Consider the following 13,401-nt stretch of genomic DNA (forward strand, 5'->3'; position numbering starts at 1 on the left):
AGCCCTGGAGGCCTGTCTAACTTTTGGCATCCTCCTGTGCCTGCAATCTCTACTCCCAATACACCTCTCCTGCCCCCAAACCCACCCCACCATGCTCCCTATGCCAGTACTTACAAGCAGGGCCGGTGCTACCATTAAGGCAAACTAGGCGGTTGCCTAGGGCGCCAAGATTTGGGGGCGCCAAAAAGCGGTGCCCCCAATTTTTTTTACAGCGTTCCTACACCCGCTCCCCAAGCGCACGGTCGCCGCTCCACTTCTCCCGTCTCCCAGGCTTGCAGCACCAATCAGCTGTTTGGCGCCGCAAGCCTGGGAGGGAAGGAGAATTAGAGCGGGGGCAGCGTGCTCGGGGAGGAGGCGGAGCAGAGGTGAGCTGGGGTGGGGAGCTGCCGCACAGCTCCCCAGGGGGGGAAGCTGCCGTGGGGGGGGCGCCTCAGGGCAGGGGGGGAGCTGCCGTGGAGGGGGCGCCTCAGTGAGGGGGGGGCGGGGAGCTGCTGCAGGGCTGGGTGGGGGCAAGGTGGAAGTTTCACCTAGGGCGCGAAACTTCCTGGCACCAGCCCTGCTTACAAGAGGATCACCCGAGGGCAGCCTTATGGCTGTCTGCCTCAATTTCTGCACCAAACAAATTCTTCCCAGACAGAACCAGGGCTTTTAGGTCCCCTTTACAACACCCTGGCCCTTTACCTGGTATAAAGGGGCCAGAGCTAGAACCAGGCTCTCATTCCTGGTGTATAGAGAGCAGGGCCGGCTCCAGAGTTTTGGCCGCCCCAAGCAGCCGGGAAAAAAAAAAAAAAAGCCGCGATCGCGATCTGCAGCGGCAATTCGGCAGAAGGTCCTTCGCTCGGATGGGGAGTGAGGGACCGTCCGCCGAATAGCTGGACCTGCCGCCCCTCTCCAGAGTGGCTGCCCCAAGCACCTGCTTGCCAAGCTGGTGCCTGCAGCTGGCCCTGATAGAGAGTGAATAAATGATAATAGATCACTTTTATCAAGGTGTTATTCCATGATCCATTATTTCAGCATGAACTCTGAGTGTGCCTGGGTATTGTAATCTTATCTTACCTTAGACCCTTAAAGCTACACAGGGCAGGGGAGCTTAGTTCTACGGCAGTGTTAGCGATAGGTAAACCGAGTAAGGAAAACATTAGATGCCACATTCCATCCCCAGTTCATACACACCTGTTCATTTCCACAATTAAGCTCAATGTGAACCATTTTTTTCAGAATCTGCTCTCTTCACTTAAAGCTAAGAAAATGTTTACACGCCTTCCTGAATCAAGGCATAAATGAGATCGGAATTTGGCCTTTTTACTTGAAGAAACAATAAATTTTATTTCGAGCAATCCAAAAGAAACAAACTGCTAAATGACATACAAAAATATATACGGTTTTTAACTTCACAATTCTATTTTAAAATGGCTAAAATATTATTTTCCTCTCAAAGCTTGTGAGGGAATAAGCAAAAACTCTAATTGTTTCTGGAGAAATAGGGATTAGTGAACATTATGGAGGGTAGTTTTGTGATTTTTTAAAACAATTGTACTGAGCTTTACAAGGTACTCAAAACCAATTTTAATTCACAAGTCTTATTTCCCTGAAAATTAAAATACATACTTCCAGTGATGCTGCAATTATTTGAAATTTTTTTTTTCCTGGGTAGAGGAAAGCCTTTGCTATGTATAAGGAATAGAGGAACTTTCCAAAAATATAGTCTGGCACAATGAGGTCCCTATATATGGCATTAAAACTAGGTCTATTTTTTATGAGAATTTTTTTCACTCCCCTCTTTGTTCCTTTTGTCTGTCTCTCTGCCTTTGGTTTTCATTCTGATCTCTCATCAATTTTCACTTTAATTTTATCATTGGATTTTCTTCTCTATTCCTTTTTTCCTAAGCACAACTCAGTGATGTTTACGTCAAACTTTCAAACCTCCATATTCCAGTGGGTTCGAAATTAGATAAAAGGGATTCACTTGTCCCCAGAAAATCTGAAAAGAGTGGAAAAGTTTATAATAAAAAATTGTGACTTCCCTTTAAGCCAGTGTTTCTCAAACTGGGGTCGCAGCTTGTGTAGGGAAAGCCCCTGGCGGGCCAGGCTGGTTTGTTTACCTGCCCCGTCCGCAGGTCCAGCCGATCGCGGCTCCCACTGGCCGCGGTTCACCGTTGCAGGCCAATGAGGGCTGCTGGAAGTGGCGGCCAGTAAGTCCCTAGGCCCGCGCCGCTTCCAGCTGCTCCCATTGGCCTGGAGCAGCGAACCGCAGCCTCTGGGAGCCGCAATCAGCCGGAGCTGGGACGTGGCAGGTAAACAAACCAGCCCGGCCCGCCAGGGGCTTTCCCTACACAAGCGGTGACCCCAGTTTGAGAAATACTGCTTTAAGCAGTGCTTACAGGCAAATACCATGGTTTAGATGTTTTCCAGGTGACCATGGAACACATGCTGACTGTAAGGACAAAAGTAGAGCTTTCATTGACTTCAATTGCCTTTCCCCTTGAAAAACAATCAGAGTTCTTGAGGGCAGGAGGCCACCTCTGATTGAGGACACTTTTAATAAACAGCAACTTTTTATCATCACTACTTTCCAAAAATTGCAATACTGGGAAATGTTCAATATTCACAGCTGACTTGAATGTGGGCAATGTACATGCATACAAAAGTGGATTTTCATTCCATGTTAACTGGTAAAACTCCATAATTCCTCCATGAAAAGGGAAAAACCAACAACCACAAACCTGCTTAGCCTGAGTAAACTTTAAAAACATAATAATAGGTGCCAGAAAGTATTGGCATGGACAGTTCCAGAAGCTGTGTGTTAAACACTGGGAAAGTACATCTTTAACAATAGCTTTAAATAGAGATAATGAAGACAAAAGTATAATCTGAACCATATTTAAAGGGCATCATTAGTCCTCTTTGCCAAATTCACACTCTGGTTTTCTTTATTTTGAGTAGGGAAAGCAGTTGTTTTTAACAGCAGCCATGTGCACTGGGTATGTACTGCTTGCCACCTGGCATAGTAATAACTAGATGAGCTGTGAGTGGGAGAGATCTCACATTCAGCTTACAAACAGTGGGAGGAAAGCTCATTGGGAAAGATCAGTTCAGGTTTTTTTTGCCTAGAATTACATGTTCAAGTGTCAGCTGCTAAGTACCAGTTCTGGTGAAGGGACTTTCCCAGCGAGTAACACAGAGATTTCACTCTCACTGCACCACTTCTCTTAACTATCTCACAAACTTCTTGCTGCCTACAGCATTCTGTCTCCCATCCTAATCACATTAAGCTCTGTTCCCCAAAACACCTTACTCCATTAAAGTGAATGGAAGACTTGTCACTGACTTCAATGGAGGCATGATTTCACCACAGGCAAATTTGGGTTTCAACATTTTCTTCCCTATATCAGAAAGCTAATCAGTATCCAGATCTATCACCTGTGTCTATATTTATCTAAATATAAAGTATCAAATCTAATTCAGTCTAATCAACTTCAACTAGAGTAGTAGGAGCCATGAGTAGCTTACTAAGATGAAGTAAAAGCTTTTGGCTGCAATACTGAATAACTTCCCCCAAGAAGCCAATCTAAATCCAAATAGTCCCCCCAACTGCTGGCTCAATGAAGTTCTTTGAGGCCTTGTCTACACTACGGGGGAAAGACAATCTAAACTATGCCATATGAGTTATGTTAGTAACAGGGCCGGCTCCAGGGTTTTGGCTGCCCCAAGCAGCCAAAACAAAAACAAAACAAACTAACAAAAAAAAGCCGTGATCTCGATCTGCGGCGGCAATTCGGCGGGAGGTCCTTCGCTCCCAGGTGGAGTGAGGGACCGTCCGCTGAATTGCCGCCAAATACCTGGACGTGCCGCCCCTCTCCAGAGCCTGCTTGAGAAGCTGGTGCCTGGAGCCGGCCCTAGTTAGTAATGTAACTCAAGTCGACATAGCTTAGATACTGCGGGGTCCACAGCACACTGTGTCGATGGGAGACACTCTCCTGTCAACTCCCCTTATTCTTCTCGTTCTGATAGAGTACCGGAGTTGATGGGAGAGCGATCTGTGGTTGATTTAATGGGTCTTCACTAGACCTGCTAAATCAACCCCCAGTGCATTGTTCGCCACAGTGTTGATCCCTGGTAAGTGTAGACAAGCCCTAAGTCTCCTGGGTCTCACAGCTAATTCTGAGAGGGAAATAGTTACTTTCCTGGAGACATTGAAAGGTTAATTAAGCACTCCTCTAACCAAGGCGGGAGTCTCTGTCGCTGCACAGTTCCATTACTCTGTGGTAATCAGGGCCCTGGTAATGATCTCTTTGAAAGTCTCCATCAGCATGCTAAATCCTTCCAAACTACTTAATACAGGGGTAGGTTCTTGTTACTGTCAAATTACACACACAAAACATCCCTGAGATGCCAGCAAAAACATAGAAATATCATACTGGAATTCTGATTCCCACTGACTTTTTGGAGAATATTTAACACACTCCCTTACCATAAAGCTTTTTACCATAATGTAACCCTTCTCACTTCTCTGCTTCAATAAACCGTTCTTTATAAATCATCCAGAAAACATGGGTGAAGTCATTGATCAGAAAGAGAGCGATTATAGTCACCTCTCGCTCTTAATACACTAGATGCTTTAGATAACCTTTCCATGTAAATTCAAGTAATGGCTATATTTCTTATTTTCAGCACTGTTTGAGGTAATTGAACACCATATGCTGCTTACAAGGTTGTCCTATACTTTGCTTTTTCTGAGTTAAACCCGTCTCACTGGAAAATTAAATGGTGCCTGCAAAAAATATTGGGCCCATGCACACTCCAAATCGATCTAAGTTAGTGGAATTTCACTGGTGTGACACAGATGTAAGGGCTTGATTCCATTAAGTGCTGAGCCCCCTCAACGGCCACTGACTTCAATGGGAGGTCAGCATCTTACAGGATTTAGCTCTAGGTGAGATGAGAATTGGACTCATCATCCAATTTCTAGAGAAGCCAAACCACCCATTTCAAACTGGCAAACTGAGTTTTTTCCCCAGATGAATGAATGCTTGGAAACCCCACACACAATGTTAGTAAAGCATGCAAGAGTACAGGCAGTTTCAGCTGGGTGTAGCCTAAGGTTTACAACCATGTAAATAGACCTGTGGCTCACTGGTACAAAGCAAAACAAAAGAAAAACCCTAGCTAATAATAATGCCAGTCTTATCTTTTCCCTTAATTTAGAATCAAATTTATTTTTGGAAGCTCAATTTACTTTTTTTCCATGTTTCTGGTTAAAATTTAGAGAGGATTCTTTCTTCTTTCTAATTAATCTGTTAATAAATATACAAATATATCAAGGGTGCTCTGTAATTAACAAAAAAAGTCCCCAAACAATAAAAACCCCACCTCAGTACAAACAATTGTTATACGCATGAAATGACAATCTAGTTTTGAAACTATAATGCAAAGTAATTATACATGTGGCACATGACATCTAATATGAATCACTTTTGCATATATAAAATAATGGCACTGCTTCTGTGGGAGAGATTGCATGCCACCTTATCAAAACAATAAAAAAACAAACCTCCAAAGAAGTCAAGTCATGATGTCCTTGCCATACAAGATACTGAAATTGAGTAATCTGGGAAGGAGATGGCAGATTTCCCCATTAAATCTAAATAGGTATATTCGAATGTGAATTCGAATGTGTAAAATGCCAAAGCCTGTATTTAAAGAGGTCTTTGCAGAGACCCTATGTTCAGCTAGGATTCAAGAGGTGAATAGGCCTTGTTCTGACCCTCTGCTTTGATAAAATTTTATGCACAGTGCCTATTTAAATGCATCCTTCAAGAGACCATTCTGATTTACAATGGCTGATGGAAAACACTGTCAAAAACTACTTCAGGAATGAAAAATGTCTGAAGGAAACAAATATCCCACAGCATAATTGAGTTATGTATGTTCATGACGGGATGAGAATGTTGACATTGGACCATATTTACTGATGATGTAAACGGGTATAACTCCATTGACTTCAAAGCGTATGATCATATACAGCCCACGAATGTGTGACTTTCTACATATGAAACATCCCTGTTCAGTGGGCCAGCACATATGCCACTTAAGCAGTCAAATTAAGTCATGCTTTGCTGGCCCTCTTGCACAAGGGTGAATTTCACCCATGGCAATCTGCCTGAGAAATGTTACCAAGTTACAGTATGTCATTAAACAAACACTTATGGAGAGCTGCTAAAGATCTACATTGAGAAACCTCACCAATTTCATGCATAGTGGTATGAATAAAGCACAATATTAGACAATTCTAGCTGAAATTTTAACTGCTGAAGTTTCTTTAAAAAGGAAATTAAAATAAATGACTTTAGTGGGCTCTTCTCAGTTCATTAAGGATCCATGGTCAGTGAATGGGACTATTTTGCTTAACTGACTAAATATTTAACAGTTCCCATCCCATGGTGCATAGGGTCCTCATTGATTATAATTACATAATGAATTGTTTTTACTTAGATTTTTCCTTAAAGTGAAGTTGGCTAGACTATTGCTGGTAATTCGATTTCTTGCTGATAATATATTCAATCAATTCAGTGTACGATACTGGATGCCATCTTAGTTTACACAAATACTTTACATAAATGTAAAGGGGAGGGAATCATGTGGCAATGCAGCTGCAGCTATTTTATGTTGTTGGAATAGTTTTCTTTCATTTTCTTTGATCTTTATGCAGTTTTCCAACTTCTTGTTTCAACAAGTGAACAATATTTCTCTTGGCATTTTTAATAAGCAGAGTTTAAACAAAAAGATGGATGAAGTAGAATCCAAAAGAGAACATCACATAATTTTAATTTGACTGTTAAAATATCAGCAAGATAGTGTAACATGCAACAATTATGGGGAAAAACAGGTTGTGCTAAGCTCAACATCTTTTGATAAATCTGAGAGCAGGGATAGATAAAGCCCTATTCTGCAAGAAACAAAATATTGCCATCTTATTTGATCATTTCCTATTGCTAGATTTTGAAATATGTGTTTGAGTTGTGGTCACTGCATTTATTTGTCAACTTAACTAACAAGGTTCACTAGGGAACATACTCAAAATATGATTGATGGGGTGGGGGACAGCAACAGACAGCTTTGAAACTGAAGGATAACTGCACAGATTGTTAAGATAATAAAGAATAGAAGATTATTATTTATCAGCTCAAGTTTTCATGTCTTTTCCCACTCACCCCAATAAAAATGATTGACATTATATATGCATGGGCATTTAAAAAATAGAGCTAAATAGTTTTGTCCTTTTGGGGTTCTCTCATTGTAGCCCCTAGCTGTAATCATTCTAAAATGTCAGTTTGCCTATACCAGTAGATCCTGAATGCACCTAACAAACTCCACAGGGCTGAAAGGTGATTTTAAAAAACTCTGGTGTAATACAAACTCTACAGAAGTCCTTTTTTCTTTAACTCTATTTTTCTCTAGATGTTTATTCCTCACTTATGCTCATACCATGTAAATTTAGTATCATAAATGCCTTTGAGATGGAGTGACTAGATATTTCTGAATTTCCACTTAGTGAAGGTGCTGCAACTGGAGAAAATATGATTTCAACTAACATCCCTCCTTACATATAAGTGTCTTCCAGATAGGAAATGGGAACTGCCAAATTTATGCAAGTCTCAGGCGCTTATATCAGAAAGCAATGTCAATTTTTTAAATTTGGACCTGATTTTAAAAAATATTAAAAAGAATAAAATGTATGCTTAATTATGCTCAAAAGACGTCAGTAGCACATTGCATCTGTGAGTTCCAGGCCCAGTTCCATGTGATTTTGATTTCCCCAACTCTCGATCGAGACACTATTACAACCCAGTCTTCATGTTAGCCTCTTGTTGATTTTTCGTTTCATCTGTGGTCAGGAATTCATCACATGGTCCTGTTCGATTATCTGGCTGTTGTTTATTTACCAAGTGCACCATTTCTTGAGATTTGCTGGCTTCTCCATTCAGTCCACCCATCTTCTTGTCGGACACTGACCCTTTGCCATTGTTAATCACTAGCTTTTTCTTCTGCCCACATCTAGTAAAAATAAGCAACACAAATTGAGATTATGGAACTGGGAAGCACAACATACAGAACAGATTTTCTAGAAAAGGGGCAAAGGAAATAAAACTTGAGTCTGTCAATGGAGAAAAGCTAAAATATAATACATAAAGCTTTTGTCTTTAGTGGATATATTAAGTTTTTCAGGTGGGATATCCAAAAGTATCTGTCACTGCCCTTTTTCTGCTCTCATCGACTTAAGTGGGAACACAGTTCTTTTGAAAATCCCATCCTTCATATATTTGTTCAGTTATTTTTAGAACTAGATCCAAAGGTTCAACATTTGGAACTGGTAATATTTGGATCCAGGGTTCCAACCTATCTCCAGTTATCCCAGAGGGTCACTTTTCTCTTCTGTTCTCTTTTTAGTGTGTCAGGACTAGAACCATGCTGACAGTAATGGAAGGGGTCACAATGCTATCATCAACAGTTTGGCTTGTTAAAGGCTATATTGAGGATGGAAAATAAAGATTGGTCTTAGATATTATGCTTCAGATTCTCAGCTGCGTCCTGGATGCAGCTAAGGATGAGATCACAAATAAGTCATTTGAGGCTTTCTGATCCTGGGACTGGTTCTATGCTGACCAATCCCTCATGTAGTTCTGAGCAGCCTTAGTTCAGCTACAAACTATACCTGCTGACTATGGCCCCAAAAGGTTGATATGTCAGCTGACATGCATTATACTGCATCAGCACTCTGGAAAAAAGGGGGTGGGAACAGCCACTGCTTCCCCCTAACACACCCTGTGTTATGCTGTAGGAGGAGTGGCATAGAAGCTAGCTGTGCTGGTTTTATACCATTCAGCGATATCTCATGGAGTGGTTAAACTGGCTTTCTGGTTCTGTTGCACAGTTAAATATAATTAATTAAACACGCAGCACTATTCTTTGAAAACAACTACAATGTTTATGCAAACGTGTTTTAAAATGCTTCCTGCTTTGGCTAAGTGAATTCCATTTGAACTACTAATTTGGCAGTTAAATTATTTCTCCATCTTTCGTTTGAATCAAGTATATATATTTTTTGCCAGACAGACATACGACAGCTGTTTTAGCCAATGTGACTGAGAGCAGATCCGTCTCGTCTCAATTCACTATGTTTACATTATGCAACACATGTGAGCAAATTCAGCCCTGAATTACTCCCACACAACACCAATGGAGAAAATACTATACAGTAATGGGATTCCATGGGATGTGAGGCAGAGCATTATTTCTTTCCAAAATGATATCTGAAATGTGCAGCATTTCATCCTGGATTGTGGACAGAAGGACCCTCCACAATCCATGAATATTGTGGAGAGGCTATTCAGACTGAAGGCGGATTCTTTACATAAAATATTCATTCATTTTGTTGGGGCTCCACAAGTCATGCTGGGCTTTGGGTCACACTATTTCAAAATATAACCCACATAGGAATTGTGAAAAAGGGAAAATTTAAATGATAAGATCAAGCTATCCCCTATTCACCAAAATGATCTACTTCTTTGGTTGGAATTTCTAAGACATTCTGTGGCACATAAACCTCCCAACTAGAGAGGCTCAGTCTCTTGAGCAATTCATTGAACATTTCGGTGTTTTAGGCAAGTCAAAGATTTCTTGTGAAAATTGGATTCTGAAGCATTAAAATATATACTTCCTGATCAGCCTGTGTGAGAAGGAGAATGAAACTAAATGTGATTGGTTGGTTAAAGTTCAATTAAGTACTGGAAACACATCATAACTTAGCTGGTCATTTAAAAATATATGTGTGAAAGCCTTCCAAATTCTACTTTCTAACTCTCTAACAACTCTCTCACAAAACCCTCAGTTTACTCCATCCTGCTTTTCAGCAAATATCTCACAACAAAGTTGCTATTGTGAGATCATAAATTACTATTTTCATATTTCTAAGACTTATAATTTTTAGAAAATATTCTACAGTATACTTATTAGGTAGTATAAATTACTGTAAGTAATTAACACTAATTTACACTTGTCAAATAAATGAGCAAAAAGTTACCTATGATTTTTTAAAAAAAACCCTGAATTTATTAACTTAAGGCCTGATCCAGTGTCCCTTAAAGTCAATGGAAAGATTCCCCTTCACTTCAATGGGTGTCGGAGCAGACCCCTCCTTCCTACTTCACAAAATTTGCCTCCCAGTCAGTACAAATTAGCGGGTGTGTTGTGTGTGTGTATACACACCTAGCATTATGCTGTATGTATCATTTAACTCCCTGAATTTCAAAGTAAAAATATGTTTTTAATTTTAAAAAGTAGTTAATAATTTATAGCTTCCAGATAGAATCTGTCCAGAAATGAAACAATCTGTATTTGATCATGGCTGGACCTGTCTGTTTCTATGGTGATTTGTGGGGTGGAGGGAAACAGAGGGAGGAGAAGAAGGCAGTCTCAGCTTTGTAGACATAGCAGAGTGACGCAAATCAATAAACATAACATTCACACTATAATTCCTAGATTAACTAACAAGATGGAGGTTGTAAATTCTTGTGTGTTTTACCTTGTGTGACTGATAGTTTAGAGTAGCAATTTCTCTAGACTATCAAAGGAGCACACTTAATGTGATATAGTCATAGGGCCATAACCTCAGCTGGTGTAAATCAGCACCACCTCTGTTGACTTGAACAGAACTATATCATTTTACACCAGCTGAGGACCTGGCCCTCAAATCACAGTCTGAGTTCACCCAATTTGCACTTCCCTGCCTCACATAAGCCTGCTTTAGTTTGCGAGAGGATCTAACTCAAGGGTTCCCTCCCTCCAGCTTTAATTTCCACTATGGTATCCTGCTAGTGGAGATCACATTTCAGTGGCCAACCTGGCTAAGTCTCCTCCCTTTTAAGCATCACTCACTTTCTTGGGCATGCTGGCCCCAGAGGTGAGGGAATCACTGCTTTTGAGGAGGGTCAGTGGAAACCAGGAATTAATGTAGTTCATTGTGTACCATGACAAAAGCATATGAGAATATTTGCACTGATGGAAAATTCAAGTTTAAAATAAAAGTGGCAACAAATAATAGTAAACCTCAGAACAGCTACTAAAAAGAGAAGAAAGACAGTCTTGTGTTTAGGACTTTGGTAGGGAGACCTGGTTTCCACAGACTTCCTGGTTAAACTCGGTTAAGTCAGGTCACCTTTCTGTGCCTCGTTTTCTGTGCATCTGTAAAATGGGGGCAAATAGCATTTATCTATCTCACAGTGGTGTTGTGAGGCTATTTTCACTAATGTTTGCATTTTGAGAGCCTCATATGGATGGTGCTGTAGAAAGGACATAATCTAAGAGAACAAGGAAGAAAAGTAGTGAACTTGACACTGCCAAGGAATATTCTGAATACTTAAAAGATTTCTGCTAAATTATTAGACCCTTTGCTTACTACAGGGTTTCCCTCAACCAATCCTAAAGCAAAGGTCAAAACTGTGGCTCATGTCAGCCAAGCTCCAAAGGACCTCCTTCTCCCCCTCCCAATTCAATTCTTCTCTCAATTCCAGCCTTCTAACTAAAGAACCATTCCAACAGTTATCAGCACCAGCTTCAAATTCCCCCCAGCAGAACCCTTTTAAAGTCTACTGGAGGGGCTGGGGAATTGATTCTCTGCAGCTGATCCAGCTAGGCTCACTGCAAACTCCTGCTATCAGGATTGGCAGCTGTGATCCTTCTTTAGCTAGTGGGAGCAGGTGAATCCTGTCTCTACAGTCCTCTGGATGGGGTGTAAATGGCTTATCACACAGAGTAATTGTACTCTTGTGGCCTATGCAACACACACAGTGGACTTATATTTAGTTAACCTGGGGACCACCTTGTTATTTACTGTACATGCTTCTGTTCACATCCATCTAGCATATTATTAACTTTCATTGACCTCAGAGGAAGCAGGATCAGGCCATTAGTATGTAAAACACAGAGAGAAATTATTCCTTACTCTGCCATGCATAAGTTCAGTTTTTGTCACTGTGAAAACGAACAACAATAATGACCCATTCACCCACTGATTTCAATAGGGCTCCACATAAGTGCAAGGGTTCACTGCACAGCGCTCAGCACAGGACCGGAGCCTCAAATCTCAGTAATGTCTGATAACTACTGTTTATCACAAAAGAAGAGGTGTGCTGTTCACAGAGATTGCCATTGTGGCAGAAACTCTTCTCTGTGCTTTCCCAAAGCTACCAGAAGCTTCATAGATCTCTCAACAATAAAGACAGCAAGGCAGCACGTTCTCCAACAATGACCTCCTCTAACCAAAGCTAGAAATGGGCTTCCTTACCTGCTCCGGCTGTTGACAGCAATGCAGACTGCCAGAATCAATGTCAGTGCCAGAAGAGAAGCCACTATGATCAGCCATTCTGTGGGTGGAATTGGGAAATAATTTAGCTCCTATTCTAATTTGCAATTTGACACAATAGCAGGAATGTGGACACTTTTGCATTCGTTTACAATACACCTCTCCCGTTACTGTCGGGGGTTTTTCTAATATGCAAGAATGTAAATATAATATGGTACTAACACAAGAGTGTAAGTAAAACTGTGCTAAGACATTACTGATAGTTACACTGAGCATGTGAATGAGAAATACATTTAATTATGTGAATGTCAAATTAAACAAAACTGTCGCTGAATGTTAACATCTGGAAACTCTGTACTGTGAGACAGTGATTGGGCCTACAGCAGGGGAAAGGATTTGAATTAGTCATTTACTTCTTCAGTGGGACAGAGAGGCCTGTTTTTGAGATATCTGAAACAATATGCAAACAGAGGTGACTTAACAGCAAAGTGGAAGGTCTACACTTTTCTTCATTTTGCCATTTAAAGAGTTCCTAAACCTTTAAAGCAGAGGTGGGCAAACTATGGCCTGCTGCCTGGCCCCTGAGCTCCTGGCCCAGGAGGTTAGCCCCCGGCCCCTCCCCTGCTGTTCCCCCTCCTCCACAGCCTCAGCTTGCCACGCCGCCAGCGCAATGCTCTCTGCGAGCTCCTGGGGCAGCACAGCTGCAGAGCCCAGCCTGACCTGGTGCTCTGTGCTGTGTGGTGGCGTGGCTGGCTCCAGCCGGGCGGCACAGCCGTAGCACCGCCAGCCACTGGTGCTCCAGGCAGCACGGTAAGGGGGCAGGGAATGGGGGGGTTGGATAGAGGGCAGGGGAGTTTGGGGTGGTGGTCAGGGGGCGGGGGTGTGGATAGGGGTTGGGAAGGTCAGATGGCAGGGAACAAGAGTTGAATGGGGGAGGGGTTCCGGGGGGGCAGTCAAGAATGGGGGGGGGTTGGATGGGGTGGCGGGGGGCAGTCAGGGGTGGAGGTTCTGGGGGCTGTCAGGGGACAGGGGAGGGGGGG

At 41.9% G+C, this 13,401-nt stretch overlaps 1 protein-coding gene across 1 annotated transcript in view; it reads right to left on the reverse strand.

Annotated features, from left to right (window-relative positions):
• Positions 1 to 5,948: 5,948 nt before the first annotated feature.
• Positions 5,949 to 13,401, reverse strand: part of CD44 (CD44 molecule (Indian blood group)) — a 99,108-nt gene continuing 91,655 nt past the window's right edge. The window contains exons 18-19 of the mRNA XM_034769691.1: positions 12,344 to 12,422; positions 5,949 to 8,055 (exon numbers count right to left, since the gene is read on the reverse strand). Coding sequence (XP_034625582.1) covers positions 7,839 to 8,055; positions 12,344 to 12,422 — 296 coding nt within the window. The 3' untranslated portion in view covers positions 5,949 to 7,838. The remainder of the gene's footprint in view (positions 8,056 to 12,343; positions 12,423 to 13,401) is intronic.

This window comes from Trachemys scripta, chromosome 4 (assembly GCF_013100865.1).
Source record: "Trachemys scripta elegans isolate TJP31775 chromosome 4, CAS_Tse_1.0, whole genome shotgun sequence".
NCBI lineage: Eukaryota > Metazoa > Chordata > Testudines > Emydidae > Trachemys > Trachemys scripta.